Source organism: Sus scrofa, chromosome X (genome assembly GCF_000003025.6).
Source record: "Sus scrofa isolate TJ Tabasco breed Duroc chromosome X, Sscrofa11.1, whole genome shotgun sequence".
Lineage (NCBI taxonomy): Eukaryota > Metazoa > Chordata > Mammalia > Artiodactyla > Suidae > Sus > Sus scrofa.
In genome coordinates this window covers 121,698,797-121,712,789 of record NC_010461.5, presented here as the reverse complement: position 1 = coordinate 121,712,789, position 13,993 = coordinate 121,698,797, and the positions used below count along the sequence as shown (strand labels likewise).

At 60.1% G+C, this 13,993-nt stretch overlaps 2 protein-coding genes across 2 annotated transcripts; one reads left to right on the top strand and one right to left on the bottom strand.

Annotated features, from left to right (window-relative positions):
* On the bottom strand, positions 3,061-3,943 carry LOC100513838 (melanoma-associated antigen 10-like). Its single transcript, XM_021079877.1, is given in 3 exon segments — positions 3,061-3,362; positions 3,365-3,547; positions 3,550-3,943. Coding segments are annotated over 3 exon segments (777 nt in total). The 3' UTR covers positions 3,061-3,162.
* Positions 10,538-13,170, top strand: LOC100514940 (melanoma-associated antigen 10-like). The gene is given in 3 exon segments (XM_021080283.1): positions 10,538-11,615; positions 11,936-12,515; positions 12,518-13,170. Coding segments are annotated over 2 exon segments (765 nt in total). The 5' UTR covers positions 10,538-11,615; positions 11,936-11,953; the 3' UTR covers positions 12,721-13,170.

Here is a 13,993-nt window from a genome sequence, read left to right as displayed (position 1 = left end):
CCTCCCTCTCACACTCAGGCTCATAAAGCAAAACCTCATAGTCGCATCCACGAGGCCATCAGGTTACTCACACATCTGGGCGTTAGAGGGAATTATGTGACATTGACGTGGAATCATGGAGATTTGTGCCACTTTCCCCCAGCAGTGAATGCCATTTCCCAGCCCCTAGGAGACTCACCGAGGGGCTACGTCATTGTCCTGCCAGCTCTACCTGAAGGTCAGTATTTGCTAAAGGGGACGCTGACCTGGGAGTTTCAAATAAAGACCTCTGCATGCGGTCATCAGTGGGGGGGGGGGCACGCAGCTCTTAGTGGGGGGACAGCCAGGGCAGAACCCAGGCAGTGCACGTGGAGGCCAGGCTCAGGAGAGACTGGGCACTGTGGGTAGCACAGGGGCACTTGGGCTGGGCTCCACAAGGAGGATGCCCTCAAGCCCAACAGGGCCACTCGGGAGCTGGCTGCTGCCCTCCTAGCAGAGACGCAGCACATGCGGGGGGTCGGGGGGAGCAGGGTGAATGCCTGCAGCTCAGGGGCCTAACGGTGCATGTGGCTGGAAGGCATTCCTGCGGCCAGTTGTCTGTGGGGCAGCGTCTCTCTTTGGAACCCCGCCAGCCCTGCCCAGGGCCTTAAAGACACAGAGGCCGGGACCTCCCATCTAAGGGGCCAAGGTGCAGGACTCAAGCCCCCGGGTGAGGAACCAGTGCTGTCACAGCTCGAGAATGAATCCACAGCCCCCAGGGGCCTTCTATACAAATGGCCATGACAAAAATGCTTCTGCCCAAAATTCGGGGGCAGAGCTTCACCGCATGGCCCTTCCGAAGTAAAGAAAACCAGCAGTGCTGTGTCCCCATTTGTCCAGGGAGGAGAGGCTGACAGATGTGTGCAGGCCCCTGACGTGTCTCCAATTCAACGCTGCACAGTTGATGCTCCACAAAAGACACTGGCTAGACTTTGCTCTGGCAAAACCCCCTTCCTTTCTGGGACGAGTTTCTGAGCAGGTCAAATGGGTCTTGAATTTCTCCACAGTTATCCAGTGCCCACCTGCTCCGTGGCAGGTGCTTCGAGCTCGGGGTCCCAGGGAATTTTCATGATGTTCTATGACTTGCAGCAGGGAGGGCTCCCCCCCTTGACTCCCCAGCACCCACCTGCACCTCCCCTTGCGGTGACCTTGACAATCCCATTAGAACCAGAAGGCACTCCTCCCTTTGATGCAAGGTCAAAGTCGGAACTTGTGGCTCTGCTGCCGTCCAGACAACAGAACTTGCCTGAACACCCGGACGCTGGTGGCAATTGCACCTTTAGGGGCTGGTAGTCATGTTTCTATGACTCTGATCCCAGACTCTGCCTCTCTATCCTCTGGAAATCGCTGTGCTTCCAGGGCATCTCAGAGAATTGGCAGTTCAGTAGGAATCTGAATGAAAGCCGGCCAGAGGTGCTGCTCTGCATGTCGGCCTCCTAAAGGATGGATTCATCAGTTTGGGTGTGTGGGTGGGAGGTGCAGTGTCCCCGCCAGGGGCAGCTACCTCACAGCTCCCAGGATCCCAGGCAAACAGCAAGGCCCTTTCACTTTTGCAGCTTCTCTTCAGTCGAACCATCAATTTTCATTCATTTCATCCCCCTGAAACCTAGACTCTTCTCACAATAGGCCAAAATAAACACCAGGTGACAGAAAAAAATTGTCATTTCAGTAGACTTGATATGGGCATTCCCAGGACAGAGAGACGAGTGCCAGCCCGTGGAGCCCTAGCAAGACCCTCACTTCTCAGGAACTTCGTGCAGATCGAAGGTGGAGATAAAACACCAAGCTCCTCACTGTGGTCAAATGCAAGGCAACAGGAGCCAGGACATGCTCCTTCCTGCCCCAGAACGAGATTTCGTTCCCGTGTGTGCGAGATGTGAAAGGACATCTCAAAAAGTGTCCCATTGCAAACTTTGCTCTCAACCCCGAGACACCATCTGGAGTCAGGCTGTGGCCCCCACCGCCCTTCACCAAGATCGCCTCCGGCAGAAGGAGCCCCGGCTTCCCAAAGCCTCCCCGGCTCAGGCCACTTAGCCTCGGGTGCTCGGTCCTGCAGCCCCCGTGCCCGCCCCGTTTCCACTTGCTCTGTGGGACGTGGGAGGCATCTCTCCACCGTCCTTCTCAGCGTTGCGCCTCCTAGACGCTCGTTCTGGGTGAGGGCTGTGTCCGGACTTGCCGTGTCCCCACTCGGAACGCGGGGCCTTCCAGAGAGCAGAGGCTCAGGGAGAGTCTGGGAGTAAAGGAGCCAGGGAGCAGAGGTCTTACGGACGCAGATGCCTCGTCTCCTGCTTTCTCAACAAAACCACACACATCCAACGAAAGACAGGTATTTCCGCGTTCCCGTCGTGGCTCAGTGGTTAAGACATCCGACTAGGAACCATGAGGTTTGGGGGTCGGTCCTCGACCTTGCTCAGTGGGTTAAGGATCCCACGTTGCTGTGAGCTGTGGTGTAGGTCTCAGATGCGGCTCGGATCCCGCGTTGCTGTGGCTGTGGTGGAGGCTGGCGGCTACAGCTCTGATTCGACCTCTAGCCTGGGATCCTCCATATGCCATGGTGTGGCCCAGGAAAAGGCAAAAAAAAAAAAAAGAAAAAAAAAGAAAAACAAAAAAGAAGAGAAAAAATCTAGTTTTAAAGAATGACAAACAGGATAGGACGCAAGGCTTAACCGTTTTAATTTTATTGAGTGAATTCATGGCCCATCTCATTTACTGCTAAGGACTGTCACATTTCCCAAACCATTCTGATTCCAGCGGCATGTCCTCTGGCTCAGGGTCACTAAATCAAATGGCACATTGACAAACGTCTTTTACAGAAAGGCAAATTCGTCTTCTTGAACGAGGTAAGTACCAATGCGAGTGTGGTTGATACAGTTCGCCAAGTTAGACCCGGAAGTTTATCAAGATTTCTAGTGAACGGAACAGCATTACAAACACGACTAAAGGAAACAGGGCTGAACACCCACGGGCTCACAAAGAAATGGCACCCAAGGCGCCCACGCCGTGTGCCCCCCTCGCCCGGCCCCCGCTCCTTGGCAGGCTGACTGCTCGCTCTTCAAACACAGAGCGAAGGCTCGGCCTCCCTTCCCGGCCCACAGGACAAGCTGCGGGCTGGGGGCCTGCAAGGAGCCTGGGCGCCCCTCGGGCTCAGGGCCCCTCTTCCTCCTCATTCACCGCCTCCGCAGACTGTGATGGGCAGGACCTGGGACCCGTCCCGTTGACCCTGAGCAGGTGCTCCAGGACTTTCAACTTGCTGGTCTCCTCGTGGGCTCGGCGACCCCAGAGGAACTCGTAGCGGGCGGGGTCGCTGCGGGGCACCTGGCGGTACTCCAGGTACCCCTCCTGCACCACACCTGGGTGAGGAGCGCCCTGGGCTCCCCATAGATGCAGTGCACCTTCCCAGGATACAGCCCCATTTTGCCCAGCTCTAACCAGACCACCTCCTCAGGGGCGTAGTCGCCCTCCAGGAAAATCACAGCCAGAAGCACCACCAGGAGGCCGGTCTTGGGCAGGCTGTGCTCATCGCTCAGCACCCATCCCAGGTGAGGCCCAGGGTGGGGACCAGGGCGTAGGTGTGCTCACCGGGGTCCACCTCCTTCAGATCCAAGCCAAAGACCAGCTGCATGCACTCGGAAGCATGGCTGAGAACCTCAGGGTAGCGGTCCTGGGCATCTCTGGGAACCACGTTCAGCATCTCTGCCTTGGTGATGGGCTCCTTAGCACGATACTTGAGGAGCAAGAACTCCACCAGGTCAGCCATCATCACCAGCAGTGCATCCTCTTGCGAGGCCTCAGCTTCCACAGAGGAGGGCGGGGGGCCTGAGGAGGAGGAGGGCGACGGGGTTGCCGCCGCCTCCTCCTCCTCTTCCTCCCACCCAAACAGCTGGGCCACCATCTTGCGGAGATCACTCAGCCGATCCAAAGGCATGATGAGAGGGCTGGACACCTGAAAGGAATGTGGGCAGGTGACAGATGGGGACCCTGGGCCGGGGGGAGGGGGGGCCTGGACTGAGCACCGCAGCCACCTCCCTACACCTCTCCTCCTTAGGGGGGCTCTCGGGCATCACGGGGGCTCTCCTCCTGGGCGGCCTGTCCCCTGTGACCCTGAAGGGGGACGCAAGGTGGCTCCTCAGGGTGCAGCCGGCTCAGCGTGTGGATCTGGGGGTCCCTGGGGGCGGGGTGACTTGGCCTTGTGGGGTCCCCTCTGCTCTGGGATGGGGAGCCCCCGGGTCCACACTCGGGGCCCACACCTCACCTGGATGCCTGGCACGGCCTGGGCCTCCTGCTCTGTGACACGAGGACGCGGGCCTCACACCTGGGCCTTCACCTCCGGTTCCTGGAGACGCTGTAAGAGGAATGGAGGGGCACCGCGGGTGTAGACCGTGGCACAGCCCGGGTCTCCAGTGCTGGTAGGACGGTTGAACCGGACTCTGGGAGGGCCCCCAGTCCCCGGTGGGTGGTCCCCTCAGGGCTCCGGCCTCTGCTCGCCTTTTCTTGCCAGGCCCAGGCCCTCTCCTCCGCGAGCCTGAGGGAAACTCAGAACGAGACCCCATGTGGACCCGGAAGAGGTGAGGGGCCCACACGTGGCCACACCTGCCCAGCACCCCCCACCCCCACCCCGGGTCTGAGGCCGGGGAGACTGCTGGGTGCGCCCCTCCTGCCTGGCCTCCCAGCACCCAGCACAGGGCAGCTCTCTGCCCGGGCCCCTCTGCCAGGGGTGGGGTCTGCTCCGTGCTCCCCGGGGGTCCTGGGCGTCCACCTCCGCCGCCCCGAAGCCCCACCCCTCAGACCAGGGACCTCCTGGCCAGGAGACCCTCAGCCAGAGGTCAGGAACCGCCTCCTCTGCTCCTCCTTCCCCCGGGCCTCCTGCTCCCCGCGCCAGGGCAAAGGCTCCCTCGCGGCGCCGGGGTCTGAGGGCCGCGACCCTGCCCGGCATCCAGCCCGGACGCCCGGCAGGGCCCGGGATCGCCCCGTTTGCCCGTGAGGGGCCCGCTCGTCTCTCCGAGGCCCCCGTCTGCCTGAGCCCCGGGAGCCGACGACGGGCCCGGCCTCGTGTGCACCTCCCGGCCCGGGGCCGCCCCGCGCCCTCTCCCTCCGCTCCAGGCCTCGGCGTCTCTCGGGCCTCCCTGAGCGGCCTCACCTGGGTGCCGGCGGGACCCCGGATGCTCCCTCTGCCCCCTGGAGGCCCCGCCTTTTATCCCAGGGCCCCAGCCGCCCTGAGACCCGGATGTCAGGAAGTCAGGCCACGGGGCCACGTGCTCGTCGCTCCCGAGGCGGGGGGATGGGGCTGACTTCCGGGGAGGGCGTCGCTGAGCTCCCCTCCGACTCGGGGTCCGGGCGGCCCCCCCCCTCCCCGCGCTCGGGCCCCTCATCCTGAGGCCTCAGCCCGAGCCCCTCCCCTCGGCCCACCTCAGGCCCCGCCCCGCCTGGGACCTGGGCCCCAGGCTCTCTGGGACCCGGAGGGCGGGAAGTCAGGACAGGCTGCCAAGGGGCTCATCCCGCCCCAGGGCCTCCCAGGGCTGACCTCAGGGTCGGGGGCCTGTGGGGTCCCTTTTGGTCTCCCTCGGCGTCCTCAGCTTGAGGCCTGGCAGCTCCTGGGATGCCCCCCGTGTTGACCCCAGGCAGGATCCTCTCGCCAAGGCCCTGCCTGCCCTGTGACACTGGGGGGACGGGAGTCTGGGGCGGTCGTATGAGACCGCCAAGCCCAGGACTTCCCAGCGCTGAGAACCCCAGGGGCCGAGACGATGCCGTGGGGTCCCTCCGCTCTCCCCCTCTCCTCAACTCCACCGCCAGCCAGACCTGGGTCCCTCACCCTCTGCCTCTGCCCTCCCTGAATTTGCTGACTGGGAGGGCAAGTGATGGGCTCCCTGGGGGCCCTCCGTCCTCTCCAGGTCTTCACCTTGACCCCCGCCAACCCCCTACCACAGGACTTGGGCCACAACTCTACTCCCCTGAGACCCGGAGACTGTGCCCCTCTGACCAAACCTCCGATTCTTCCTGTCCTCACTCAGCAGCGTCCTCCTGCACCCTGGCTTCTCTGTGTTCCCTAAATTATATGACAGGCGGCATCTCTCAGTAGGTCACCCTTTCGGCCAGTGGAACCCCCTTGATTGGGTGGAAGATAATTCAGGCCCCACCGGGGACAGGACCCTGCACGCCTCGGTTTGAAGATGTGCTCTGCTCCTCTTTAGCAGAGCAAATCTTGAAACTCTCTAAGCCCGGGTTTCTTAGTCTGTCCAATGGACATAAGCATAGAAGAAACTGAAAGAATTGGTGGGAGTTTCCACCTGATGTGATCTGGCTGTAAAATTCCTGGGGCCTCGTGAGTGTGTCATTAGATGTCGCTTTTGTTACCGTGTGTCTAAGTTGTGCTTCCCCCCACATTGGGAAGAGTCTGAATCGCTATAAATGTGAACACTGAGCGATGCAATGCTTCTCTTCTCAATGAAAATCTGTTAAGGAGAAGCTACCTCCCCCAGGTCAGAACTGTTTCAACATGGTATAACTTGTTCTAGGGCCAGCACGGGTCAGCAGGGGCAGGGCTGCTGGACTGAGGCAGGGCAAAGGCACTGGCCGGGGGACTTGGCCCCAGGGGAGGAGGCATCAAGACTCCTCCGGGTACATTGTCCTGAACAAACGCCACACCACAAAGCTCTGAGAGGGAGGGTCCTCCCTGGGGACCCCCTAATTGTCAAGGGAAACTTCCTGCCTCAGACCTTCCCCCAGGCCACACAAGTGCCTGTGGCCTTGGGCCGGTAGGCACATTCCAAAGTCTCCCCGGAACAGCCTGGAATCAGAGGGACTGCCGTCCCACGTGGTTGGTTCACAAGCACGCTTGCACACACAAAGTCTTTCCAGGTAGGAGACACTGTGAGTTCCATAGATCTGATCCTCAAGTTCTTTTTGCTCGAATAGTTCCAGTTTCGTTTTCTGGTTTTCCTCTTAGAAAGCAGCCCCAGTAGGGGTTCCCGTTGTGGCTCGGCAGGTTAAGAACCTGACATAGTGTCCATGAGAACGTGGGCTTGATCCCTGGCCTCCCTCCGTGGGGATTAAAAAAAAGGGAAAGCAGCCAGAACAGGACATGATCAAGCACTTATAATATGCTCGAAGCTGCTTCCTGATGCTTTGGGTAGGACTTGAACATTCTCTAGCCTGGCCCTGCCCTTCCCAGCTTGATCCTGAGTGATGAATAGGCACGAGAAATCACTTGACGATCACACGCATGCGCGCGCACACCCCATCTACACACCTAATCGAATTACCCAAATCTGGCACAGTGACAAGAGCAAATGCTACTGAGGACTTTGGAGCAGCAGGAACCCCGTTAACTGCAGTGGGGGGGAATACAAAATGGTACAACCACCTTGCAAGACAGCTTGGCATTTTGTTATAAAACAGAACATACTCTCGCTGTGTGATCCAGCAACCATATGGGTATTTACCCAAAGGAGTTGAAAACTTATGTCCACACAAAAACCTACACACGGATGTTTTTAGCAGCTTTCCTCATAATTGCCAAAACATAGATGCCAACTGGAAGTCCTGCAGTCAGTGAATGGATAAACTTTGGTACCCACAGGAAGTGGAACATTGTTTACGAACGTCTAACTTCAGGAATGTGCAACAGGAAGGGTGAAGCCTGGTGTAAACCAGCTTCTGGGGGATTCGTATGTCTCAGTGTCAGCTCCTCAATGATAATGCATGTACCTACCACTCTAGTGGCCTAGTTAATAATGGAGAGGCTACGTACGTACCGAGATGGAAATAAATGGGAAGTCTAGGGACCTTCTCTTTATTTGTGTCTGTGCACCTAAAAGTGCTTTAAAAAATAGTCTTTACAAATACCGTATGATATCACTTATAACTGGAATCTAATATACAGCACAAATGAACGTTTCCACGGAAAAGAAAATCACGGACTTGGAGAATAGACTTGTGGCTGCCGGGGGGTGGGGGGGGGACTGGGAGCTTGGGGTTAAGGGATGCAAACTATTGCTCTCGGAATGGATTGACAATGAGCTCCTGCTGTGTAGCACTGAGAACTATGTCTAGATACTGACATCGCATCACAACAATGGGAGGAAAAAGTATGTATACATGTATGTGTAACTTGGTCCCCATGCTGTACAGTGGAAAAAAAAATTGAAAAAAAATAGTCTTTAAAACAACACAGGATATGAACAACAATATCCAAACTACAAAACATGGGAACCCCCTGGGGAAGAATGAGGGCTGTGGGGAGCCGGTTCCTCTGTTTAGGGTGGGGTGTGGCCAGCAGCGGCGAAGTTGGGGAGGGGCTATGGGCTGCCCAGATGCAGATGGCAGGATGGGTAGGGGAAAAGAGGGTTAACTTCCGACCTAGTTCATTGCACAAAGCCCAGGTGGGCTCCAGAGCATACCTGTCAGCAGCCCCGGGATAACAGCAGAACAGCAGGAAGGGTGGTGCTGATTGAGTCGTTTGCATCCTGAGTCTGGGCTCATACCCACCTGAGAGCACCTTCTGGGTGAGGACTGGCCTTTGCAAAAATTATTATTTTGAGTTATATAAAGACTAGGCTAGGAAGTCCCATTGTGGCTCAAGGGGTTAGGGATCTGGCGTTGCTGTGGCTGTGGCATAGGGAGGCAGCTGCAGCTCTGATGAGAACCCTAGCCTGGAACTTGCATATGCCCTGGGTGCAGCCCTAAAAAGACAAAAAAAAAAAAAAAAAAAGGAATAGGCTAAAAATAGGATAGGAGTATCAGTGAGATTCACACATAGTAATAGCAGAGATTTTCCCAAATTAACTGTATAAATACACATCAATAGATACATCATCATTCCTATGTACATGGTATGTGGATATCTGTGTATATACACCCATATGAGCTGCACACATATTGTCTATAGCACACACACACTAGGTGGAGATGTGAAATGTATTTCTGACTGTGACTGAGGATTGGAAAGTGACCATCTCTGCACTCAAACAGTGCTATGATGTAATTGTCAGACCAAGGGTGCCCCAACTCACCTGCCACTGCCCAGCCCCTCCAGCTAAAGCTCAATCTTTCTTTTTTCTTTTTGTCTTTTCTAGGGCTACTCCCGCAGCATATGGAGGTTCCCAGGCTAGGGGTCAAATCAGAGCTGTAGCTGCTGACCTACACCAGAGCCACAGCAACACGGGATCCGAGCCGCGTCTGTGACCTACACCACAGCTCACGGCAACGCGGGATCCTTAACCCACGGAGCGAGGCCAGGGATCGAACCCGCAACCTCATGGTTCCTGGTCGGATCCGTTAACCACTGCACCACGACGGGAACTCCTAAAACTCAATCTTTCAAATACAATGATTCTGAAGTCTGGCTGGCCGGCCAGGACCCCCTTATGGGAACAGCCCTGTTCTCAGGGCTCCCCCACCTCATGGGCGCCACAGTGCCCCTTCCAGCCGGCATCTGGGCTCGGATGGCAGCCCTTCTCTGACCCACTCGGGTTCAGAGGGTCCCACAGAATCCAACTGCGGCCCTCCTGGGACTGTGGGGCGCCCTGGGGCTGGGCTGTCAGGCTGAGCACTCCCCCCGCCCCACCTCCTCAGCGACCCTGGGGAGTCAGAGTGCGGGTCTGAGGGGGGCAGGCTCAGGAGAGCAGAGTTGGAGTCCAGGTTCTGCTAAGGTCTAGGGGAGGACCAGGGGAGGACCGAGGGTCCGCAGGGAATCCATCTCGCTCCCTCCTGGCAGCCCTGGGAGACCCCTGGGAATGGGGTCTAGAAGGGCTATGCCCTGCTTCTGCCTGAGACATGAGATATGGGAGCTCCTGGGTCAGAGAGGCCAGATTTGGGTCCGCAGAGGGAAGGAGCCCAGCCCCGCCAGGGATCAGCGTAGAACCCTGAGGGTGTCTCCGGGGCCCCAGGGAATTCAGGTTCGCCCAGCCGTGGCCCTGGGTGACCCCAGGCAGGGTTGTGGGCATGACCACACACACTTCTCTCTCTGGGGTCCTGGCGGGGGGCGGGTTGGGGGGTGGAATCTGGTTCTAAGGGGAGCAAATTCAGGTAGGCAGAGGGTGAGGGACCCAGGTCTGGCTGGCGGTGGAGTTGAGGAGAGGGGGAGAGCGGAGGGACCCCACGGCATCGTCTCGGCCCCTGGGGTTCTCAGCGCTGGGAAGTCCTGGGCTTGGCGGTCTCATACGACCGCCCCAGACTCCCGTCCCCCCAGTGTCACAGGGCAGGCAGGGCCTTGGCGAGAGGATCCTGCCTGGGGTCAACACGGGGGGCATCCCAGGAGCTGCCAGGCCTCAAGCTGAGGACGCCGAGGGAGACCAAAAGGGACCCCACAGGCCCCCGACCCTGAGGTCAGCCCTGGGAGGCCCTGGGGCGGGATGAGCCCCTTGGCAGCCTGTCCTGACTTCCCGCCCTCCGGGTCCCAGAGAGCCTGGGGCCCAGGTCCCAGGCGGGGCGGGGCCTGAGGGGGGCCGAGGGGAGGGGCTCGGGCTGAGGCCTCAGGATGAGGGGCCCGAGCGCGGGGGGAGGGGGAAAGAGGGCCGCCCGGACCCCGAGTCGGAGGGGAGCTCAGCGACGCCCTCCCCGGAAGTCAGCCCCATCCCCCCGCCTCGGGAGCGACGAGCACGTGGCCCCGTGGCCTGACTTCCTGACATCCGGGTCTCAGGGCGGCTGGGGCCCTGGGATAAAAGGCGGGGCCTCCAGGGGGCAGAGGGAGCATCCGGGGTCCCGCCGGCACCCAGGTGAGGCCGCTCAGGGAGGCCCGAGAGACGCCGAGGCCTGGAGCGGAGGGAGAGGGCGCGGGGCGGCCCCGGGCCGGGAGGTGCACACGAGGCCGGGCCCGTCGTCGGCTCCCGGGGCTCAGGCAGACGGGGGCCTCGGAGAGACGAGCGGGCCCCTCACGGGCAAACGGGGCGATCCCGGGCCCTGCCGGGCGTCTGGGCTGGATGCCGGGCAGGGTCGCGGCCCTCAGACCCCGGCGCCGCGAGGGAGCCTTTGCCCTGGCGCGGGGAGCAGGAGGCCCGGGGGAAGGAGGAGCAGAGGAGGCGGTTCCTGACCTCTGGCTGAGGGTCTCCGGGCCAGGAGGTCCCTGGTCTGAGGGGTGGGGCTTCGGGGCGGCGGAGGTGGACGCCCAGGACCCCCGGGGAGCACGGAGCAGACCCCACCCCTGGCAGAGGGGCCCGGGCAGAGAGCTGCCCTGTGCTGGGTGCTGGGAGGCCAGGCAGGAGGGGCGCACCCAGCAGTCTCCCCGGCCTCAGACCCGGGGTGGGGGTGGGGGGTGCTGGGCAGGTGTGGCCACGTGTGGGCCCCTCACCTCTTCCGGGTCCACATGGGGTCTCGTTCTGAGTTTCCCTCAGGCTCGCAGGGGAGAGGGCCTGGGCCTGGCAAGAAAAGGCGAGCAGAGGCCGGAGCCCTGAGGGGACCACCCACCGGGGACTGGGGGCCCTCCCAGAGTCCGGTTCAACCGTCCTACCAGCACTGGAGACCCGGGCTGTGCCACGGTCTACACCCGCGGTGCCCCTCCATTCCTCTTACAGCGTCTCCAGGAACCGGAGGTGAAGGCCCAGGTGTGAGGCCCGCGTCCTCGTGTCACAGAGCAGGAGGCCCAGGCCGTGCCAGGCATCCAGGTGAGGTGTGGGCCCTGAGTGTGGACCCGGGGGCTCCCCATCCCAGAGCAGAGGGGACCCCACAAGGCCAAGTCACCCCGCCCCCAGGGACCCCCAGATCCACACGCTGAGCCGGCTGCACCCTGAGGAGCCACCTTGCGTCCCCCTTCAGGGTCACAGGGGACAAGCCGCCCAGGAGGAGAGCCCCCGTGAGGCCCGAGAGCCCCCCTAAGGAGGAGAGGTGTAGGGAGGTGGCTGCGGTGCTCAGCCCGGGCCCCTCCCCCCCCTCGGTCTCTCCAGGCCCAGGGTCCCCATCTGTCACCTGCCCACATTCCTTTCAGCTGTCCAGCCCTCGCATCATGCCTGTGGATCGGCTGAGTGATCTCCGCAACATGGTGGTCCAGCTGTTCGGGTCTGAGGAGGCGGCGACCCCGTCGCCCTCCTCCTCCTCAGGCCCCCCGCCCTCCTCTGTGGAAGCCGAGGCATCGCAACAAGATGCACTGCTGGCAATGATGGCTGACTTGGTGGAGTTCCTGCTCCTCAAGTATCGTGCTAAGGAGCCCATTGCCAAGGCAGAGATGCTGAACGTGGTCCCCAGAGGTGCCCAGGACCAGTTCCCTGACGTCCTGAGCCGCGCCTCCGAGTGCATGCTGCTGGTCTTTGGCTTGGATCTGAAGGAGGTGGACCCCGGCGAGCACACCTACGCCCTGTTCCCCACCCTGGGCCTCACCTGGGATGGGGTGCCGAGCGATGAGCTGAGCCAGCCCAAGACCGGCCTCCTGGTGGTGGTCCTGGTGGTGATTTTCCTACAGGGGGACCGCGCCCCTGAGGAGGTGGTCTGGGAAACGCTGGGTGTCATGGGGGTGTGTGCCGGGAAGGTGCACTGCATCTATGGGGAGCCCAGGGCGCTCCTCACCCAGGGTGTGTGCAGGAGGGGTACCTGGAGTACCGCCAGGTGCCCCACAGCGACCCCGCCCGCTACGAGTTCCTCTGGGGTCCCCGGGCCCACGCGGAGACCAGCAAGGTGAAAATCCTGGAGCACCTGCTCAGGGTCAACGGGAGGGTTCCCAGGTCGTGCCGTTTCCTGGCTGAGGAGGTGGTGAATGAGGAGGAAGAGGGGCCCTGAGCCCGAGGGGCGCCCAGGCTCCTTGCAGGCCAGCAGCTTGTCCAGCAGCTTCGCTCTGTGTTTGAAGAGCGAGCAGTCAGCCTGCCAAGGAGCGGGGGCCGGGCGAGGGGGGTACACGGCGTTGGGTGCCTTGGGTGCCGTTTCTTTGTGAGCCCGTGGGTGTTCAGCCCTGTTTCCTTTAGTCGTGTTTGTAATGCTGTTCCGTTCACTAGAAATCTTGATAAACTTCCGGGTCTAACTTGGCGAACTGTATCAACCACACTCGCATTGGTACTTACCTCGTTCAAGAAGACGAATTTGCCTTTCTGTAAAAGACGTTTGTCAATGTGCCATTTGATTTAGTGACCTTGAGCCGCTGGAATCAGAATGGTTTGGGAAATGTGACAGTCCTTAGCAGTAAATGAGATGGGCCATGAATTCACTCAATAAAATTAAAACGGTTAAGCCTTGCTTCCTATCCTACCTGTTTGTCATTCTTTAAAACTAGATTTTTTCTCTTCTTTTTTCTTTTTTTTTTTTTTTTGCCTTTTCCTGGGCCACACCATGGCATATGGAGGATCCCAGGCTAGAGGTCGAATCAGAGCTGTAGCCGCCAGCCTCCACCACAGCCACAGCAACGCGGGATCCTTAACCCACTGAGCAAGGTCGAGGACCGACCCCCAAACCTCATGGTTCCTAGTCGGATTTCTTAACCACTGAGCCACGACGGGAACGCGGAAATACCTATCTTTCGTTGGATGTGTGTGGTTTTGTTGAGAAAGCAGGAGACGAGGCATCTGCGTCCGTAAGACCTCTGCTCCCTGGCTCCTTTACTCCCAGACTCTCCCTGAGCCTCTGCTCTCTGGAAGGCCCCGCGTTCCGAGTGGGGACACGGCAAGTCCGGACACAGCCCTCACCCAGAACGAGCGTCTAGGAGGCGCAACGCTGAGAAGGACGGTGGAGAGATGCCTCCCACGTCCCACAGAGCAAGTGGAAACGGGGCGGGCACGGGGGCTGCAGGAGCGAGCACCCGAGGCTAAGCGGCCCGAGCCGGGGCGGTTCGGGGCTGCGGGAGGGACGCCTTCTGCGGGAGGCGAATGTGATGACGTTGCGAGAGGTGGCGGCGGCCCAGCCTGTGGCCGCCGTGTCCTCGCGGGGAGAGGCAAGCCTGAAATGCCCGCTTGCAGGAGACGTTCCCTTTGGGTCATGGGCACAGCTCCCGGGGCCACAGGTGAACGTTGCCTTTGGTCAGGGAGAGGCAGACACCTGCTTCTCCCGCCTGAGGTTCTTCATG